Source organism: Nansenia antarctica, assembly GCF_963989245.1.
Source record: "Nansenia antarctica genome assembly, chromosome: 8".
Classification (NCBI taxonomy): domain Eukaryota; kingdom Metazoa; phylum Chordata; class Actinopteri; order Argentiniformes; family Microstomatidae; genus Nansenia; species Nansenia antarctica.
In genome coordinates, this window is record NC_137678.1 from 33,380,808 (window position 1) to 33,403,003 (window position 22,196).

Here is a 22,196-nt window from a genome sequence, read left to right on the forward strand (position 1 = left end):
GAAGGATTACTTGACTAATAATAAGCCATGGTGTTGCGGTGACAGAGACTCGTGTCTATGGTGGAGAGTGGTCTCAGTTTTCAACATATTCCTTTCAGACAAGCACTAGAAAGAAGAGGGAGAAGGGAGGGAGAGAAAGAGAGAGAGTGGGGGAGGAGAGAGAGAGAGAGAAAGCAAGGGTTGCGGTGAGAGAGTGAAAGGGAGAGACAAGGTAGAGAGAAAGAGAGAGAGAGGAGCCAGGGAGAGAGAGTGAAGGAGAGACTCATCCCTCCACCTCGCCGCCTGAGGGAGGCCTCATCATTCTATCCATCATTATGTGGCTTTGTGTCTCTGGTTTCTCCATCTGTACGGAGAGAGGCGTTCTAATAGGGATACCTGTCAGTCACACCATAACATTAATTTACCCTCTCTGTGTTTGAAGGAGGTAGACTGGGTGGGATGATGCATGACCTTTATTTGGGTTCAGTGAAAACATGATGCAAAAAGAAAACCCCTAATACTAAGTTAATACCAGGCCAAATATGTAGTATTTAGCAGTTAAGGCAACACATTACTAATCAATGCAGACATGTAGCCTAACCCTTCCTCCCCATTCAGTATATACTTTATACTTTTATCTTAAAAGACATTTGAACCATCTAAGGCTGGTAATGTTTCTGGAGAAGTTGCAGCCAAGAGAAGGCATGCTAGATGGCCAGGCTGAAGGATGAGCCACGTTCCACGAACAGGGCGAGCAATTAGCCTGAATAATTATGCGCTGAAGGGGAGACACGACTCGCCCCACTGATCAGCAAAGTTCACGCAAAGTTATAATTAAATAATAACTCGTTTACAAATGAACGCACACAAACATTTGTATACTTAAGTGCGCACGGTGTAATTAGCTGTGATGCGTCTGAGTGAGGGTAAAGAACAACAGTGTCAAACGGTGGAATTATGTCGGCTTGTGAGGCTGTATCACGGTTCTCTTTCATAGTATTCGTTTCGTATCTCACTATGGGAACGCCCCCTGCGTGACCTCATCAGAAACTGAATTACACTGCGCCAGCCCATTGGCTGGCCCAGGCGACGCTTGTGTCACGAGGGACGGGACCCTCCGCCTATATAAAGCGTACACACAGCGTCTGTCGTCATTCAAAAACCTTTTCTCGCTTCTCACTGGAGCTGACAACAACTGTGCGGGTGGCTAGAGCTAAACAGTCCACAGATACGAGCGACCAAACTCGTGCCGACGGGCGCTCTGCTGCTAAACTGCACTTCGTTGACGTTCACAGGAGTTGAAATACTTCTGTTGAAGAGTAGGAATACTCTGACTCGGGGTAGCGATACCTGCTAGCAGCTAGCCTACAACCTTTAGCCAGAAATGGCTAACGTTGAGGCTAGCGGACCTAGCACAGCCGAGACTAGCCGGAAGACCTGCCCGTGCGGCAAGTCAATGGCTAGCTGGGACACTCACTCTAAGTGTGCAGTGTGTCTGGGATTAATCCACGCCCGGGCCGCTGTTATCTCTACCGATGAGTGTATCCACTGTGCAGTGTTCCCCAAGAAATCTCTCCGTCGACGGCTAAGTCGCATGGCTAGCCTGTCGGGAGAAGATCCGCTTCTGTGTAAGGCAGCCGAAACGCTGCCATCACAGTCTAACGCGGACATGTCTCCAGGTTTACCGACACCATGCTGGGCGGACTTAGTGCCACATAGCCCTGATATCGGTTTCCCGGTACTGGATGACAAGGGGATGGACAGCTTTACCGCTGCTCGCTATGAGAGAGACTCGGACAATGATGAGGGAGGGTCGCGTGACTCAGACCTCATTTTGTCCACCGATGATGAGGAAGACTCCTCATTATCAACCGGTAGGCGCGGAGCTGGAAAGCCCCCCACGCCTGACGGAGGTAACCAACCCTCCGCCCCGTCTCCCATGGACTGCGACATGCAGGACATGTGCAAGCGAGCAGCGGAGAGGCTGAATATCCCCTGGCCCGTCGCCCAAACCGAAACTGCTATGTCACGCTTTGACGGCAAAAGACTGCAGACGGCGGCTAAGACGGGGAAACAAGTTATGCCGTTATTCCCCGAGCTACTCGATGAGATAGCAGTTACGTGGAAAGAACGGCCATTCAGCGAGAAACACCCAATAATCGGGGGTTCTCGACTGGATTGTGAGGGGATGGACTCCCTCGGCCTCCGCCACATCCCACCGGTCGAGCCGGTGGTGGCGCGCCACCTGCACCCGAAGACCCCCGTATCTTCGGCTGCCCCGTCCCTACCCTCCAAGTCGGACCGCTTCCAGGCTAGCCTTACAGACAAGTGCTACAAAGCAGCGGCACTGACAGCGAGGGCTCTCAATGCCTCCGCACTCCTATCAGCCTACCAGGCTGAGCTGGAGGAGGATATGACCGCTAACCCAGACAATATGCCTACCCTATGGGAGGAAATCTGTGTTATAACGGATCACATCCTCCGTCTCCACAAGACGGCCATTCAAGCCACGGGTAAATCCATGGCTCTCATGGTACTGCAGGAGAGGGCGCGTTGGCTCGGTCTCACCAACCTGTCGGCGAAGGAGAGAGAAGAAATTCTCGACACCCCTATCGTACCACAGGGTCTCTTCGGTGCAGCAGTCACCTCAATGCAGAAGAGATGTGAGGAGAAAAAGAGAGAGGATGAGGCTATGGAGCTGTGCCTTCCGAGAAGAGCGCAGCCCGCAGCGCCCGTGACCCAGCCACGGCAGTCATATGCGCAGGCTATCTCTCGCCCGGCCCCTGCCTTCAAGATCCCCAGAGCGGCTAGACAGCAGGCAGCGCCCCAGGCACCCAGAGGTCCCAGGAAACCATGGGCCAGAAAACAGGCTCCCCGGGACAGACCTCAGGCGTCCCCGCCCCCTCCCCCGGCCGCCGCGTCGGTGAGGAAGAAGAAGCGGGTGATCTGACAGCCTCTCCTCGGGAGGAGAGCGAGTCCAGTCGGCCCCCCTCGCTGACCGCTCTGTACCCTCCCAGCTCCGTTCCAGAGCAAGTTCGGTACGACATGTTCCATACAAAGTGCAAGACCAGTCGGCGTCCGTGTTCACACGCCTTCCGGGGGAAAGCTGAGAGACTGTTCATACTACAAAGTTGTTTGTCGCTCAAGCACGTTAATGCACAATGTATTAAAAATGTCCCGACAAGCGCATCCAGGCAGAGTGCCAAGGGCGTTGTTAACAATGTTGAAAAGCATAAAAATAAAAGAGATGTTGAAAAACAAATCTTTCTCTGCCATAACGCAGACCGTGGGAATAGCCCGTCCCGCGGCTGTGATGCAGAAAGCGGCCCGACCGCGCACAGCGCGGGAAGGCACGCTAGGCGGCTGTTGGGGGGGGCGCCAACAACTCGCATGTGACGGTGTGGCCAGTCAGCCCACTTTCCACGCATCAACGGGAATGGGCAGACTGCACACAGTCAGACTGGGTGTTGAGGACACTACGAAGGGGCTACAGGCTCCAATTCTGTGTCGCTCCACCCCCATTCAGAGAAATACTGTACTCTCGAGCTCAGGGCGAACGAGCCAATATTCTCCAGGAGGAAATCTCCATTCTAAGGGAGAAAGGAGCTATAACAGTTGTACCTCTCGAGGAGACCCACAGAGGTTTCTACTCTAAGTATTTTCTGGTCCCAAAGAAAGGGGGGGGCATGAGGGCTATTCTAGACCTCCGTGTCTTGAATCAGCATCTCAGAAAATACAAATTCAGGATGTTGACACACTCTTCCCTGCTAAGTTTCATACGAGCAGGGGATTGGTTCACATCAATCGACCTGAAGGACGCTTATTTCCACATTCCGATATATCACACAGGAAATATCTGAGATTCGCTTTCCAAGGGATAGCGTACGAATATGTGGTCCTTCCCTTCGGCCTGTCACTAAGCCCAAGGGTGTTTGTAAAATGCACCGAGGCAGCAGTGGCCCCTCTCAGACAGAGGGGTATCAGAGTGGCCACATATATCGACGACTGGTTAGTGGCAGCCACCAACCGCGAGGAGGCGGCGCGTCACACAGCGGTCATTTCGAAACACCTAACGAATCTGGGGTTCCGAATAAACATGGGAAAGAGCATGGTGACACCCTCCCAACGCATCGCGTTTATAGGGCTCGCACTGGACTCTATCCGAGCCAAGGCGTTTTTGTCTCCAGAAAGAGTGGAGACGATGCGCGCGACTATAGCGCTGTTTCGCAGGGGCAACATAGTTACCCTCAAACAATGCCAGAGGTTGTTAGGCTTGATGGCCTCCGCTGATGTGGTCATACCCCTGGGGCGCCTGTACATGAGAGGCATCCAGCGCTGGGTGGCCTCTCTGGGCCTGGACCCCCACCGCGACGGTCACCGTCGTGTGAGGGTCTCCAGGGATTGCTCACTGGCTCTGCACCAGTGGAAGGACCCAGGTTTCATAACACAGGGTGTTTCTATGGGACCTGGCCTGAACAGAAAAGTAATCACCACGGACGCTTCTCTGAGAGGCTGGGGTGCCACTTTCGAAGGGAGAACGATAAAGGGGGGTTGGGACCCGCACTTACGTTCTACCCATATAAACGGTCTGGAACTGCTAGCTGTTCACTTGGCTCTGAAACATTTCCTCCCGTGGTTGAGAGGACATCATGTTTTGGTGAGGACAGACAACTCCACGGTCGTTGCCTATGTAAACAGACAGGGGGGACTGAGGTCCCACCAGTTACACACCATGGCACACAGACTGATAGTGTGGAGCAGTGCACACATGCGGTCGCTGAGAGCAACCCATGTACCGGGCATTCTGAACTACGGAGCAGATTTGTTGTCCAGGGGCAACCCACTGTACGCAGACTGGAGACTTCACCCCGAAGTAGTGAAACAGATTTGGTCACGATTCGGTCAAGCGACCGTGGACGTTTATGCTACGGCAGAGAACGCCCAGTGTCCCCTGTTCTTCTCTCTGCGCGATCGGGGAGCCCCGCTGGGAGTGGACGCATTAGCGCATGAGTGGCCGAGGACCCTCCTGTATGCGTTCCCACCGGTGGCACTCATTCCCCCGACTCTGGCCAGAGTGAGGGAAGGAGATCTGTCCATGGTGCTGATAGCCCCGCGTTGGCCGGGAAAGCACTGGTTGGCGGAGATTTTTCATCTCCTATCTGGTCCGCCATGGCAACTACCGCTGCGCAGGGACCTGCTGACCCAGGCGCGGGGGGAGATATTCCATCCCCACCCAGAGAGATTGTCTCTGTGGGCCTGGCCCGTGAAGGGATCAACCTTGCACTAGTGGGTCTTCCCTAAGGGGTGATCGACACTATTCAGTGCGCCAGAGCCTCATCAACTAGAAAGTTGTATGGGCATAAGTGGCGTGTGTTCGAGACTTGGTGCTCAGAGTCACACGCTGTCCCTTTTCAGTGTTCTGTGACAGTTATTCTGTCATTTCTACAGGACTTGATTGAGAGGGGTAAGGCTTTCTCAACCGTTAAGGTCTATTTGGCAGCTATTTCGGCTTGTCATATTGGCCTGGGTGGAAAGTCGATAAGCCAGCACCCGTTGGTGTGCCAGTTTATGAAAGGGGCCCGAAGGAAATTGCCTACGTCTAGGCCGTTAGCTCCTTCATGGGACCTCCCTATGGTACTAGATGCTCTCTCCTGCCCACCGTTCGAACCGCTGGAACAGGTGGAGGTGAAAGTGTTAACGCTAAAGACGGTCCTATTGCTTGCTTTGGCTTCGGCTAAGCGCATAGGTGAAGTCCATGCGCTCTCGGTGCACCGAGAGTGTACAAAGTTCTCCCCAGGGGACTCTAGGGTCAGTCTGATGCCTAACCCAGCCTTTATTCCGAAGGTTATAGGCTCTTGCACCCCTATAGAGTTGGCTGCCTTCTATCCCCCGCCTTTTGCCTCGGAAGAGCACAGGCGGTTGCATACTTTATGTCCTGTCCGCGCGCTGCGTGTTTACATAGACAGGACTCAGGGTTGCAGGAAAGGTGACCAGTTGTTTGTATCCTGGGCGAATCCACACACGGGAAAGCCAGTGTCGAAACAACGCCTTTCCCATTGGGTAGTGGCGGCTATTGCCTTGGCTTACTCTAGTAAGGGTCTACAGCCCCCCGCGGGCTTACGTGCGCACTCTACTAGAGGTTTGGCGACCTCCTGGGCACTCTTTAAAGGGGTGTCTATTCAGGAGGTGTGTGCGGCGGCGTGCTGGGCTTCGCCCCACACGTTCGCTAGATTTTATAGGTTGGATGTTACGGCTCCAACGCTATCACACTCAGTCCTCAGTTTGGGTTCCTCTTAGGACGTAGTTCCTAGAGCAGGGGTCACCAACTATATTTGTCCAAGTGCCAGAATTTTTCAAAGCATACACTGTGGGGGCCGGACTTTAATATATATATATACGTATATATATATATATATATAATTATTTTATTTAGGCATACTATTGTATATAGTACTATTAGCATATTACTGTTTAATATTTTCATTTTCTTACTAAATTAATGTTATTAATGATTATTAGCCTATTATCAGTGTGAACAGACTCCTGACACCTATTATCCAACCAGCCACCAGGGGGCAATCGAGATATTTTGGCGTGCTGTGTGCCAAACTAAGTGGGGATCTGAAAGAGGTTATGGACAAAACAATGAAAATAATTAACTTCATCAGAGGAACTTCCAGTACACAGCATCGCCTGTTCCGCAAGTTTGTGCTGGAATCTGAAGCCATTCACGAGGACCTCCAGCCTGATTTTAAGAAGTTGGCGTCAGAGGGGAGATGTTAGTTCTCTCATTAACAAAATGTGAGTATTGCAGACATAGGATTTTATTGTTGCTATGTTAAATGGCATGGTTTATTCATTGTTAAAGTGTAATTTAATGACCTGGTTATTACCGTTTTATTTGATATAGGCTACAGATGCCAGGCGATACCAGGATGCCGCGGTGAACGTTTGACTGACCGACTTGAAAACAACATTTCTGGCAATGAAGGCCTATCATTTGCCATGCAATTTTTTTTATTTAAGTGATGTTAATCTTTTTCATTTTCTGACTGAGAAGTTAGTTATTTAAGTCACTGTTAATGTTACGAAATGTTAAACAAGAGCAACAAAGAGTGAAAAATAAACTAAAACGAAATGTTAAATAGGCCTATGAGTAGGCTATGTGAAAAAATAAAATACAACGAAATGTTAAATGAGAGCTATGAATTTGTCCTCATTCTTGCATGAGAATAGCGCTACGTCTGCCGCATTCCATTTAATAAAAGAGGGGAATTAGTTTCAGCTTCGCTACTGCTATTTAGTGCCCAACCAGAAGCAAGGCTGCAGCTTTGTGAATGAGGTAGGTCTGACTCCTCCTGCATTGTAAGAACTATATGAATCTATCTATGATATATGTTCTAAACGGTATTTCCCTCATTTTCGGGGAAAAAAAAAAAAAACGTTAAAAAAACCCGTAAAAACATGAATATTCGGCGGGCCCGATGGAAAGCTTTGGTGGGCCGCATCTGGCCCGCGGGCCGCCTGTTGGTGACCCATGTAGAGTGTGAGGGTCCATTCTGGGACAGTTGTCGTTTTACAGGCAGGTCTGGCAATACGGGAGTAAGTATATTCCCATAGTGAGATACGAAACGAATACTATGAAAGAGAACTTTAGGTTATTTACATAACCCCGGTTCTCTGAGTAGTATTCGTGAGTATCTCACCGGACCACCCTCCTTGCTTTAGAAGCGAGAAAGAGGTTGCTTGTTTTGAATGACGACAGACGCTGTGTGTACGCTTTATATAGGCGGAGGGTCCCGTCCCTCGTGACACAAGCGTCGCCTGGGCCAGCCAATAGGCTGGCGCAGTGTAATTCAGTTTCTGATGAGGTCACGCAGGGGGCGTTCCCATAGTGAGATACTCACGAATACTACTCAGAGAACTGGGGTTATGTAAATAACCTAAAGTTATCGGTCTAGGAAAGGGGGGCGGGGGAGTGTGTGTGTGTGTGTCTGTGTATGTGGGCGCCCTGCGTGTGTTTGGGGTTGTGTGTGTGTGTGTGTGTGTGTGTGTCACTATGGATTTGTTGCGTAAACATTGAAATCTGTCAATGGCAAATAAAAAAAATAAAAAAAATAAAACCTTTGAACAGGGAAAGATAACATCTTCTATAACAACAAAGATGATCTGACCTAAACGGTTGACATTCAAACCATCCCTCCTCCCTATATAGTCACATTTAAGACATACTGGGCCCACATCGCTGGACCTATCTGATTCTAAATATATCCTTGTTACATTTCTGATTAGGAATAATTTCTGCCTCAGCAAGGGCTATAATGAAAGACGGGGATGTTGAAAGGGAGAGACGAGGGACTAGCTAATCCTCGATAATCTCCGCTCACCTGATCAAATCGGTCTGTAACAGACACTTCAAACGGCTCCGTCTGACACCAAGGCCGCGTGCTCCTTGATGATGCGCCTCCAACCAACCCCGGCTGTCCGAAACATGACGCTTCGCTTTGCACTGGCCCCCCTCCTGAGCACCCCCCCCCCCCCCTACGGAGCCCCCCCCCCCCCCCCCCCCCTACGGAGCCCCCCACCCCCCTCCCGTTTGAACAGAAGATTCTTCAAGGACACCTTCCATGTGTCAAAAACATATACTGTATGTCGAAATAGTATTCATATTATGAACGATAATAACATAATAACGGTTATTATTTTTTGCTAATTCATATTATTTATGATAATGTTATACTATTGTTATTAACAAGTCAATATCATAATACATTGTTCAGTTCCTGGTAAACAGTAGGCCTACATTGATGGTTGCTTTTTTGGGGGGTAAATATGCTTTAGCAGACTAATCACGTTGTCTACTCTGTACTATCATTATTGAATGCACAGGATCAGGGAAGATATTCCAAGAAACAAGTGCAGGCCAACACTTACTTAGGCTACTTAGAAGTTACTTGAATTGTCTTCGTAAACTTAATCAATTCGTGAGCTTAGAATTATAAGGTTCTATCTCCGTTTAGGGTAGTTCAGAGATATTGAGCGTCAAAGTTTTAACATTCCATTATGTTTTGTGAGATGGAACCTTTGTATTTTATGAATTACTAAGTCAAAAATGTCAACATTTTTAAAATAACACCACACAGGCATTAATAAACACCTAATGGATCAGATTATGTAAACAACTCAATTTTAACAAAAAGGGAGATAGAACCTTATAATTGTAACGTCACGCCGTGTCGCTCATCACGAAAACAGGTGGTTCAAAAGCCTGACCTCTTAGAATGTTGTCTAGTCCCCACTCAACTCACAGCTTTATCCGAGCATCAACTCGCTAGATGGCACTAGAAGACTAGCTTCAACACCATAACAACGCTCTGTGACTGTGTGAGTCTAATGGGAAATTTCAAGTCTCCTAAATAAAGAGGAAGGTGTAATTAACGTGTCGCAGTATTAATTGCTATCCGCAAGTGAGCGTATGAAGTGCACAAGACCGTACTTTTTAAATAATTAGGCGTCACTGTTCACGGGGTCGAGAAAGATCAGAGGGTACATTTTCATGCCAAACATTGAAATGGCAGCAGGTCAAACCGTCTAGTCTAGTGGGTTCCGGCGCATCTTCCGGCAGGTAGAATGGACCGAAGGACCATGATCTGTCTCTACCTACTTCTCTCGGGAGACATTCAGCTGAATCCCGGTCCAGTTACAACCAGGCAGGCTACACGTTTGGCCAGAGAGCAGCTGTGCCTTTCCCAGGCAACTGTTGCTAGCGACGCCATTGTCGTCAAACCGGCACCAGCAGCGGACTTCCTGGATTCAGACGAGGCTATCAAAACAAAGGGTAGCTATGCTAACAACATTAGCCCCCCACCTAGCTTCCACCAGCTATCCAGTGAACACAGAGGCGTCACCACCACCACCGCCGCCTCGGACGAGACCGAGGACCCCCAGCCCCCTCACACAACCCCCATTGATGTCCCATCTCCAACCACCGAGACCTGGGGAGACTACGGCTACTTCCCGGCCTTTAATGCAGTTTTCATGGCTCGTTTCACCGAATCCTGGAGGCATCTTACGGCCGGTATAAACACCACCAACGACGTCCCCCTCCACCACCCGGCGACGACCCCCCCTCCCCCCTCCCTCCCCCACCCGGCGACGACCCCCCCTCCCTCCCCCACCCGGCGACGACCCCCCCTCCTCCACCCGGAGACTCTCTACCGAAACCGTTGAACAATGGGCGACCCCCCCCATCCCCCAATCCTCAACTTGACGATGACCTGAATGGAGACTATTTCCAAGTCAAGGACATGAACACTCTTTTTGGACACAGCAGTAAGGGCCTGCATATTGTTCACCTTAATGTGAACAGTCTTGTGCCTAAACTGGACCAAATCAGAGAAATGTTCCATGACAGCAAGGTTCACATTTTGAGCTTCTCTGAGACCAAGTTTGATGAATCAATCAAAGACCCAGAGATTGAAATAGCAAACTACTCAGTCATCAGAAACGACAGGAACAGGTATGGGGGTGGTGTCTGCATGTACATTCACAACGATATTATCTTTAACACCCGGTATGACCTGAATCGTGACAAATTAGAATCTGTTTGGGTTGAAATTATCTTTAACAAAGCAAAACCGGTGCTGGTTGGTACTATCTACAGACCTCCCGATCAGAATGATTTCTATGATATTCTTGAGGGGTGCTTGGATGACGTTGACTGTGTGGAAAAGATTCTTATTGGGGATTGGAACACGGACATGCTCAGAAATGAAGCATCCGGCTTCAAATCCTTCACTAGGTTTTCTGAATTACACGGTCTCCGCCAACAAATTACCAAACCCACTAGGGTGTGTATTTCTACTCAAACCACCATAGATCTCATTCTAACATCGGATGAGTCCAAAATCTCCAAGAGTGGGGTTATTGTATGTGGGCTAAGTGATCATTACATGATCTTTTGCACTCGTAAAAAGCATAAACCCAAGGCTGGCGGTCATAAAACTGTAACCACTAGATCCCTTAAATCCTATTCTAGTGAGGCCTTAAACCATAAACTGGAGAATCAAGACTGGTTAGATGAACTAAAAAGCACACAGGTTGAGGAGGCATGGCTAGGTTTCAAAACCAAATTCCTAAATATTATTGACAGTATAGCCCCCATGAGAACCACCAGGGTTAAAGCCTGATCGGAACCATGGATGATTTCGGACATTCTAAATGCTATGAAAGTCAGAGACCTAAAATGCTCTGAAGTTCAAAAATGCAAATCAAAATTAGTGAAACACTTAAACGAAGATCTCAAAACCCACTTTGAGAAAATTAAAAAACAATGCAACAAACTATGCAATCAGGTAATTACCATGACCAAATCTGCTAAGAAAAAATACCTCGATAACAAAATCGAAGAAAACTTAAACAAACCACGTGACCTTTGGAAGCTACTTAATAGCCAACTAGGTTGCAGTCAAAAACTCAAAACCAGGTCTACAAACATCAGCATAAAATCTGGAGATTCTCTCTTTACAGACAAGCTGGATGTGGCTAAGTGCTTAAACACTTTCTTTACAACCATAAAGCCACTAAATTAGTTAACAATCTACCACCCCACTCAGGGCGTTATGGTGTAGAGCACATCTGTGCGTTCTACAATAAACTGGGTGTACGCAAAGATGATTTTAAACTCTCCATGGTGTCAAACGATGAGGTGTTTAAAAAACTGGGCGCTCTACACTCAGAAAAGGCCACGGGCCATGACAATATTCCAGCCAGATTTCTAAAAGACTCAGCTGCCTCCATTACCCCAATCATCACCCACATAATAAACCTCTCCATCAAACAGGGACACGTCCCCCTTGACTTTAAAATAGCAAGGGTAACCCCACTGTATAAAAAAGGAAGCAAATTAGACCCAGGCAACTACCGACCTGTTTCTATTCTTAATTCCATCTCGAAACTTATGGAAAAAATAGTTTATGAACAGGTTGATAGGTACCTTACCGAAAAAAATCTGATGTATGAATTTCAATCAGGATTCAGAACATCCCATTCCACTGACACATGCCTTCTCTATTTGAACGACCACATCAACCATGAGGTGGACTCGGGCAAGTACTGCGGCATGGTCATGCTGGACCGCCAGAAGGCCTTCGACACAGTAGATCACCACATATTGTTAGATAAACTGAAAGCAATTGGGTTCGATAGAACATCGGTGAGCTGGATGCAATCCTACTTAGAGGGGAGGGAACAGGTGGTTAGTGTGAACGGAACACTGTCCCCCCCCCTCCCAGTGACCTGCGGCGTTCCACAAGGAAGCATATTGGGACCTTTACTGTTCCTAATATATGTGAATGACATGTCATCAGCATGTGATTGCAATTTGTTCCTGTTCGCGGATGACTCGGCTCTGCTGGTCTCTGACAGGGACATATTGCAGGTGGAAAAAGCGCTAAGCACTGAACTGAGTAGAATCTGCATCTGGCTAGCTGACAATAAACTATCAATACACCTAGGTAAAACTGAAACCATCCTATACGGATCCCCATCTAAACTCAGAAAGGCTGTAAATTTCAAAATAAAAGTGGGTAACATTAATATCACAAGAAAAGAGGATATTACATACCTGGGCTCCATCTTAGAGGCAAATCTTTCCGGAGATAAAATGGCAGCAAAAGTAATCAAAAAAGTGAACCATAGAACTAGATTCTTGTACAGGATATCCTCACTTGTCAGTAAAAACACACTGAGGACCCTATCAGGAGCTCTCATTCAATGTCACTTCGACTATGCCGTAACATCATGGTACTATAGAACCACAAAGGCCCAAAAAACAAGACTCCAGACAGCCCAAAATAAACTGGTTAGGCTTCTGCTAGGCCTCAACCCTAGGACACATCTAACCGCTGCTCATTTTTTGAGCCTTGATTGGCTACGAGTAGTTGACAGAGTGCAGCAGCTTGCACTGGGCCTGGTCTTCAAGATACGCTACACCACAAAGACACCCAAGTACCTGTCAACATACTTCCAAAAAGTGAACAACGTCCACACATACAATACCAGAGGAAGCTCCACGAACCACGTTCAACCGCGTTGCACCACAAACAAGGGGTTAAACTCGTTTGCAAACTATGCAGTAAAAATGTGGAACGCCCTTCCTATAATCTTAAAGGAGTGCAAAACACTGCCCACCTTCAAAACCACTCTCAAAAAACATTTACAGGAGGCTGCAATCCGTAACTGGACCCTCTAAATAAAAAACTGTACATACTTGTTGTTTTGTCCCCCCGCCCGAACTACCCATTGTACATATTATATGTCTGTCCCCCTGCCCGAACTACCCACTGTACATACTTTGTGTTTTGTCCCCCGCCCCCACCTGTGGTGTATGTCCCCACCTGTCCTACCCGCTGTACATACCTTATGTTTTGTTGTATTGTTCTTCCCATGTTGGATGTATGTTTATCTTGTAGATAGTACTAGTTATTTGTCTGTATTATCTTTTTTGTCGGTCTTACATGTAACGATGAATTGAGAATAAAGGACCCCAATTGAAATAAGCCAGTGGCTTTCTTGGGTTTTTATCCTGTTAGTTGACCTTGTATGTAATATGTACTTTCATGTACCTACTTCTGCAAATCTTCTAATAAAGTTTTCAATCAATCAATCAATCAACGCATTTACAGGTGATAAGTGTAGACACTTTGCGCATGAATGACAAGAAGCGTGAGTGAAAGTGAATGACATGGACATATATATATATATATATGCAGCGACCAACCTGCGCCCAGACCTAGTCCTCTGGTCCAAGTCCTGCCGGCGTGTCTTCATCGTAGAACTGACGGTCCCATGGGAGGAGGCCATCGATGAGGCATTCGAACGGAAGAGGCTGCGGTATGCCAACTTAGCAGTCGAAGCAGAGGGGCGGGGCTGGAACGTGAAGGTGTGGCCAGTGGAGGTGGGCTGCAGAGGCTTTGTAGCCAGCTCCACCACAAGGCTCCTGAGGGCAGTAGGGATCAGAGGACAGGCCCAACGGAAGGAAATTAAAGAACTGTCCACTGCAGCAGAACGGAGCAGTCACTGGCTGTGGCTGAAACGTAGGGACCCAACATGGGCTCCCAAATGACCACGTGGTGCCACCGTGCGACGCACACCCAGGCCTGATCAGCCTGTGGTGGGCCAACCTCGGCAGAGGGTGTCTTGTGATAAATGGCCGAAACACCCAATGAGGTCGGGGACCACAACTGAAGATGTGTCGTACTGGTGGCACCACGTGACCATTGCCAAATTCCACTCCACCCAAGAGGACATCTCCAGCTCCACTCAGTCAATTGTTGTGCTAATTATTTAGGGATTTTAACATCTAGTCCTATTAAGAATCCATTTATTTTTTCATTGCGAAATAGCCATAAGACCACTGGTTCAGCCTATTGCCCATTTGGAGTTCTACACTGCAGAATTTGCTCCAAGTCTCTCTCCAATCAGAGCCTGCAGGCTAGATTACCTTTCAGGTTCGGAGGGCCCACTGTAGACACGGCAGGAGACGAGGCCTGGCCAAAACACTTGAGTGAAGCCTGCTCGCCGGAGGATCTTTTCCTAGAATAACACTACTATAGATACCTCTGTTGTCCTAGAATAACACTACTATAGATACCTCTGTTGTCCCAGAGACATGTGCTTCCAGGAGGGGTTGTTTAACACTGTACAACAAGACCTATTATTGCAAATAAAGAAGACAGACCGGGTTTTATATCTAAAGATGGGACTAAAATAAAGGGTAAGAGGCCTGAGTTATCCTGTAATTCGATGGAGGTTGAGACAAGCACTAGTGTCCTTCTAGAATCCGACGCAGAGAATTTGAACAATTTCGCTTTAGTCAGGGCCTTGAAAAACAAACCTATCCTCCCTCTGTGTAACTTCTTAAATGCGAGTTCCACTATCGAGGGTGAGGCAACTACTGAAACACATACGAAACAACAGTCTGTGCGTTATGAGACCAATCAAAACATTATATTGACCAACGAATATGGCGAGAGCGTGTGTGGCCAGGTTTGCAGTGAGAACATTAAATATCAGGTCCAATGATCGCTGCCAAGATCCTGGTTGGTGAGTGGCTGGTGCTCTGGCTGTAGAGGACGGGGGGAGGCTGGCCAGAGGTAGAAATCGGACGACAGGGTCATTGTAATGCATGGAATAATAAAGATAACCGTTATCAATGAGCTCGCCCTCTGATTTCTGCCTCCCTCCCCCTAGGATTGGTACCCTGATATACTCCTTCCTCAGACATGTCCAAGGTGCAGGATGACGAGGTTGGAGACGGCACCACCTCCGTGACCGTGCTGGCTGCTGAGCTGCTCAGGGTAACCGTAGCGACTGCTGTGACATCACACCGGTCACATGACTTATCTGTATCCATCAGTAGAATATCTATGAGGATGCATGATGGCCTTGTCCAAAGGAACTGAGATGAATAGTGGTTCTCTTATTTGTTATATGATCTTGGGTGTGTATTTTGGTGGATTCCAGGAAGCTGAGCTCCTCATTGCTAAGAAGATCCACCCCCAGATCATCATCTCAGGCTGGAGGAAGGCGACCCAGGCCGCCCGCGAGGCCCTGAAAGAGGCAGCCGTGGACCACGGGTATGACCTCTGACCTCCGGCTCTACCACTGACCTATTATGGGGATGGTCGGATAGTGAAATGATGGTCCTCAGCTTATTATGGAATAGCAGATAGTAAAACAATGAGGCATGGTACCTGTTCTGGCCACTGGAGGGCAGTCTATTTACACATTATAGCAGTATGAGGATGGCCAAACCTCCACTGATGCTATGAATATTGCTGAATGTTGCATCTTATGTGTAAACTAACCTCTCCCCTCTTCCTCTCCTCCCCCCTCCGCAGTGATGACCAGGAGAAGTTCCAGATGGACCTGTTGAACATCTCCCGCACCACGCTGTCCTCCAAGCTGCTGACGCACCACAAGGACCACTTCGCCAAGCTGGCCGTGTCCGCCGTCCTCCGCCTGAAGGGCTCCGGGAACCTGGAGGCCATCCACGTCATCAAGAAGCTGGGGGGCAGCCTCATAGACTCCTACCTGGACGAAGGTGTGTGTGTGTGTGTGTGTGTGTGTGTGTGTGTGTGTGTGTGGGGGGCGCGCAGCCTCATAGACTCCTACCTGGATGTGTGTGTGTGTGAGGGGGGGGCAGCCTCATAAACTCCTACCTGGATGAAGGTGTGTGTGTGTGAGCGGGGCAGGGGGAGTGCAGCCTCAGACTCCTACCTGGATGAAGATGGGGGGGCCAGGTGAGGATTGGAGCTTCTGACAGTTTCTCCTTCTGCGTTCCTCCAGGGTTCCTGCTGGACAAGAAGATTGGAGTGAACCAGCCCAAGAGGCTAGAGGACGTCAAAATCCTGATCGCCAACACAGGCATGGACACAGACAAGATCAAGGTGAGGTCCGGTGTTATTCAAGTCGCCTTTTTAATTCTAACTAACACCCCTTGCGTTAGATGCCTGTAGGTAACGTGTGTGTGTGTGTGTGTGTGTCTCCAGGGTTCCTGCTGGACAAGAAGATTGGAGTGAACCAGCTCAAGAGGCTAGAGCAGAGGTTCCCAAACTTTTTTTAACCAAGGCACCCCTGAAGCTTTCCCCCTTCTCCAAGGCACCCCAACTCTACGAAGATTTTTAAAATGCCTCGGAGCTTAAACTAAAAACAATACACGATGAATTGGTTTGAAAATTTGTGTTTATATATAATACATAAGTATTGCCCCAATGAATTTTAACAAGATAATAAAAGTCATAAATGAACTGTAATGGATGGGCAAGAATGCATAGGTCAGTCAAACTATCGCTAAATTAAATAAAATTGTGGCCCTCAAGGATTGTACAATATGGGAGGAGACTCAGAGGGAATTCTTCACACAAATAAAATATCAAAGGCCTGTATAATCAATCAATGGAACAATGCTTTTTGGGGGGGCTTAAAATAATGCCTTAAAATGTAATTCTCATTTCAATGCTCATTCTGAGATTATTATTTCACATCTGAACCAAACGGGTAACTCACAACTATAATAATTTAACAATAATAATCATGACAGAATTGTAAAAATTGAGAGAAACAAAGCAAAGAAATATGTTGTGGGACACATGCGCCTGCTTTTGGGAGCAGAGTGTCTTTATGCGGGGAGAGATAGTGGACAGCGCGACACGCAGGTCCTGTTCCACTGACAGACGCGTGCGTGTCTTGTTCTTGACGAGAAGAAAAAGCCAGCTCGCACAAGTAGGAGGTTGGGAAGGGTAAAAGCACATTGATGGCGCTCTCTGAGAGAGATGGATATTCATGTCCCACAAGCAGCCAAAACCTATCCAAACCTAGCTCACCATGTTTGAGCTTCAGTGTGCGGTCCATAATGAGCTCTGCCAGTTCATCTGGAGCTTTGCTGCTCAAACTAGCGGCTGATGCTGATGAGAGGGGGTTGAACGGATCCCGGAGCCAGTCGAAGTCTTCGTTCATTGGAGGGAAATAGGACTCAAATCTCTCCTCCAGCATACGGAGGTGCGCAGCGATCAGATTCAAGAAAGACGCTGCCTTGTGTGCTGCGTCATTGGCCGTCAACGTAAACATTTCAATGTTTTTCTTGGCCACCCCGTCTTGCCACCGTCTCAATTTGGATCGGAATCCGTTCAGTTTGTCTGTCGCTGTCAGGATATTCTCAGCCTTCCCTTGCATTTTTATGTTGAGGTCATTAAGGTGGCTAAAAATATCTGCCAGATAAGCAAGCTTAATCCACCACGATTCATCTTCCAATTGTTCTTTGTATGGCAAGTCGTGCTCACTGACAAAAGTGATCAGTTTCATCTCGGAGCTCATAGACACGGGATAACACCTTGCCCCGCGACAGCCAGCGGACCTCTGTGTGTAATAAGAGCCCCTCATGCTCGGACCCCATCTCATTGCACAATGTGCTGAACAGCCGTGACTTCAGCGGGCGTGATTTGACATAATTAACCATTTTCACCGCTTGGTCCAAGACTTCAGTGAGGAGTAGTTAGTTAGTAACTAGTAGGCCTAGTTAGTAAAGTAATATCTTTCAAATCTGAGAAATATATCTTTTATTTGCTTATGAACTCCATTGCACATGTAATAAACAAACGTTTATTAATGTATTATTATTATTATTTTATATTATACTTTTTTTTTTTTTTTTTTTTTACGAGCAGATTTGGCGGCACCCCCGGACAGGTGCTGCGGCACCCCAGGGTGCCGCGGCACCCACTTTGGGAACCTCTGGGCTAGAGGATGTCAAAATCCAACACAGGCATGGACACAGACAAGATCAAGGTGAGGTCCGGTGTTATTCAAGTCGCCTTTTTAATTCTAACTAACACCCCTTGCGTTAGATGCCTGTAGGTAACGTGTGTGTGTGTGTGTATGTGTGTCAGGTGTTTGGCTCCCGGGTGCGTGTGGACTCCACAGCGAAGGTAGCAGAGATCGAGATGGTGGAGAAGGAGAAGATGAAGGAGAAGGTGGAACGCATCCTCAAACACGGCATCAACTGCTTCATCAACAGGTACACACACACACACACACACACTCTCAACTGCTTCATCAACAGGTATACACACACACACACACACACTCTCACTCTCAACTGCTTCATCAACAGGTATACACACACACACACACTCTCACTCTCAACTGCTTCATCAACAGGTTCACACTCTCTATCTCACACACACACTATCTCTCTCTCTCTCTCTCTCTCTCTCTCTCACACACACACACACACACACACACACACACACACACTCTCTCTCACACATAATTATGTAAACTGATAACATTACCGTCAGTCCCCCTGCCAGACTGTTTCTGCAGGTTGAGAAGGTCTGACGTGTGTCAGTGTCCACAGTGTGTGACCATGGTGCTGATTGGTTGGTTGACAGGCAGCTGATCTATAACTACCCTGAGCAGCTGTTCGCCGCGGCAGGAGTCATGGCCATCGAACACGCCGACTTCGCTGGTGTGGAGCGCCTGGCCCTCGTTACAGGTGGGTTACCTGGGGGAGGGAGGGAGGGGAAGGGCCGGGGGGCTGGCCCTCGTTACAGGTGGGTTACCTGGGGGAGGGAGGGAGGGAGGGGAAGGGCCGTGGGGCTGGCCCTCGTTACAGGTGGGTTACCTGGGGGAGGGAGGGAGGGAGGGAGGGGAGGGGCGGGGGGGCTGGCCCTTGATACAGGTGGGTTACCTGAGGGAGGGAGGGCGGGAGGGGCTGGCCTTCGATACAGGTGGGTTACCTGGAGGGGGAGGGAGGGAGGGGCTGGGGGGCTGGCCCTCGATACAGGTGGGTTACCTGGGGGAGCGGGAGGGGCTGGCCTTCGTTATTGGACGGGGACGGGGGGGCTGCTGTGTCATAGGGCTGGTAGGATGAGTGAGACAGGAGGCTGGGTGTGAACTCTCTCTCTCTCTCTCTCTCTCTCAGGTGGAGAGATTGCGTCCACGTTCGACCACCCTGAGCTGGTGAAGCTGGGACACTGTAAGCTAATCGAGGAGGTGATGATCGGGGAGGACACCCTACTGCGCTTCTCTGGAGTGGCCCTGGGTGAGAGGCATGCTGGGAACTGTAGTCCAGCCGGGAAACAACAACACTGGTATGGCTTATACAAACTCACTGGGTATCCTCTTCCTGACTGTGTGTGTGTGTGTGGGGGGTCTCAGGGGAGGCGTGCACCATTGTGCTGCGCGGAGCCACCCAGCAGATCCTGGACGAGGCAGAGCGCTCCCTCCACGACGCCCTCTGTGTCCTGGCGCAGACCGTCAAGGAGACGCGCACCGTCTACGGAGGGGGTGAGAGCACACACACACACCTCGACACACTCACCTTGACACACACACACACACACACACACACACCTCGACACACACGCACGCACAGACCTCGACCGACACACACTCACCTCGACACAGACCAACACGCACGCACAGACCTCGACACACACACACACCTCGAGACACACTCACCACCTCAACACACAGATAGACTATCTCCCATGTACATGTGTACACACACTGCAGCTTGAACAAGTATATACACACACACACACACACTGTACTTTAGTCTCAGCTGCAATCCTACCCCCTCCCCCCAGGCTGCTCAGAGATGTTGATGGCCCGCGTGGTGTCAGATCTGGCCAATAGGACCCCAGGAAAGGAGGCCGTTGCCATGGAGTCCTTCGCCAAAGCTCTCAGAATGGTACGGCTTCTCTTCCTCTCCTGACCTCTTCATGTGTTCTACTGCCATTGTTAAACGGTACATTAACCTGTGTGTGTGTGTGTGTGTGTGTGTGTGTGTGTGTGTGTGTGTGTGTGTGTGTGTGTGTGTAGCTGCCCACCACCATTGCAGACAACGCAGGCTATGACAGCGCTGACTTGGTAGCTCAGTTGAGGGCGGCTCACCAGGAGAACAAGACTACCTACGGGCTGAGTCTTCCTCTCTCTCCCTCCCTCTCTCTCTCACTCCCTCCCTCGATCTCTCCCTCTCTCTGTCTCTCTCTCGCTCCCTCCCTCTATCACTCCCTCTCTCCTCTTCTATCATTCTCTGAGAGCTGTCTCTCCTCCCATATCCTGTGTGCGATGACCATATCCTTTGTGTGATGACCATTTCCTGTGTGTCCAGACATGAACCAGGGCACCATCGGGGACATGGCGGAGCTGGGCGTGACAGAGAGCTTCCAGCTGAAGAGACAGGTGCTGCTGAGCGCAGCCGAGGCCGCTGAGATGATCCTCCGCGTTGACAACATCATCAAGGCTGCTCCCAGGTCTGGACACTGACTAGCTCTCTCTCTCTCTCTTCTTTCTCTCCATTTCTATCAGTATGTGTCCCTCTCTTTCCCCCTTTCACTCACTCCCTCCTTCTGCATTTTCCGTAGTCCCTCTTTCTAGTTCTTTCTAATCTAACCATGGGGGGTATTTAGTTGAACGTCTCCTGATTTTTCTTCTCCATGTCCCTTGCAGGAAGCGTGTACCAGACCACCACCCCTGTTAGTTCTGCCCAACGGAAGAGAGAAGGAGGAGGAGGAGGAGGAGGAGGAGGAGGGGGTTGAGAAGTCATCACTGTGAGGGAACCCCTCCAGTCATGTGTATTTATGACCTCCAACGCTGTGCCGTGTCTAGTCGTCTCTGTCATCGCTGTCGCCAGTGCGGAGGAAGCCCTGCAGAGTCCTGTTCTGTACTGCGTCATCGTTAAATTGACGTTTATTTGTTTACTGAAATAATAAAATTAATTAGCGCTTTGCCCTCCTGTGTTCTTTAGTTTTGTGTGTAGCCACTATGTTGTGTAGAATATGGATTGGGGAAAAAGACATTAATGACACAGTACACTACAATCACTATGATGAGGACCATGTTGTACATCCCTCTGAATAGACTCAAGTAGTCTGATTGTTCCTGCTCTGTGCCACTAAGTCCAGCTAGGATCCTGTAGACAGCATGGTTTTTGGGGGGCAATGGTTGCAGTTTCAGTAGAACTAATCAAAGGTACATTACAACATCACAGGACGTTCAATGTGCAGTCATACTGTAGGTACAGCACATGCTCCTTGGTCAGTGTAGTTAAGCGACACTGAAATAGGCTACTCTATGTTCAAATACATTCTGTAGACTACTCTGTTTAAATACATATATGGAGAACAGAGACGAAGAGGAGGAGGAAGACTTTTATACTTCATTTTTCTTTTCTTTTTTTACATGAATAACAAAGAACAAAAAACAGACAGGTCATCGTGGGTATCGCATTCTTACTTGTGTCCTCAATAGTTCGCTTTGTGTCACAGGTTACTTTGTCCATTAGTCATAATAGATTCAGGGAATATCTCCAGCATCACTCTCAGTCCATCTTGTCCTCAGAGGAAATCAATCTGGTTGTTGTCCGTACAGGGACTTTGTGTGCCCCTATCCAATCTCTAGGTCAGCGAACGGGGAGGGGGGGGGGGGGGGGGGTAGGGACAGGGGAGGTGGTTAGGGGTAGGGGAGGCTGTATGCATATCAGGGGGGTGGCAGGGTTAGGGGAGATGGGTAGGGGTAGGGGTAGGGGAGGTTGTATGCGTGTCATGGGGGGGGGGGGGGGCGGGGGCGCCGGGATGGGGGAGATGGCTAGGGGTAGGGGAGGCTGTAGGCATGGGAGAACAGGTAGGTTTTGAGGTGGGATTTAAAAG

The 22,196-nt window shown here is 48.9% G+C and overlaps 1 protein-coding gene across 1 annotated transcript; it reads left to right on the forward strand.

The window, feature by feature from the left end:
- Positions 1–15,059: 15,059 nt before the first annotated feature.
- LOC308164142 (T-complex protein 1 subunit beta-like) lies at positions 15,060–21,035 on the forward strand (the record flags this gene model as incomplete). The annotated part of the gene is made up of 13 exons (XM_080538288.1): positions 15,060–15,084; positions 15,262–15,338; positions 15,505–15,617; positions 15,882–16,084; positions 16,330–16,430; positions 18,429–18,556; positions 18,933–19,036; positions 19,466–19,585; positions 19,702–19,830; positions 20,133–20,236; positions 20,368–20,467; positions 20,660–20,801; positions 20,998–21,035. The coding sequence occupies 13 exons, from the start codon at positions 15,060–15,062 to the stop codon at positions 21,026–21,028; spliced, it is 1,377 nt and encodes a 458-aa protein (XP_080394414.1). The 3' UTR covers positions 21,029–21,035.
- Between the last annotated feature and the right edge of the window lie 1,161 nt (positions 21,036–22,196).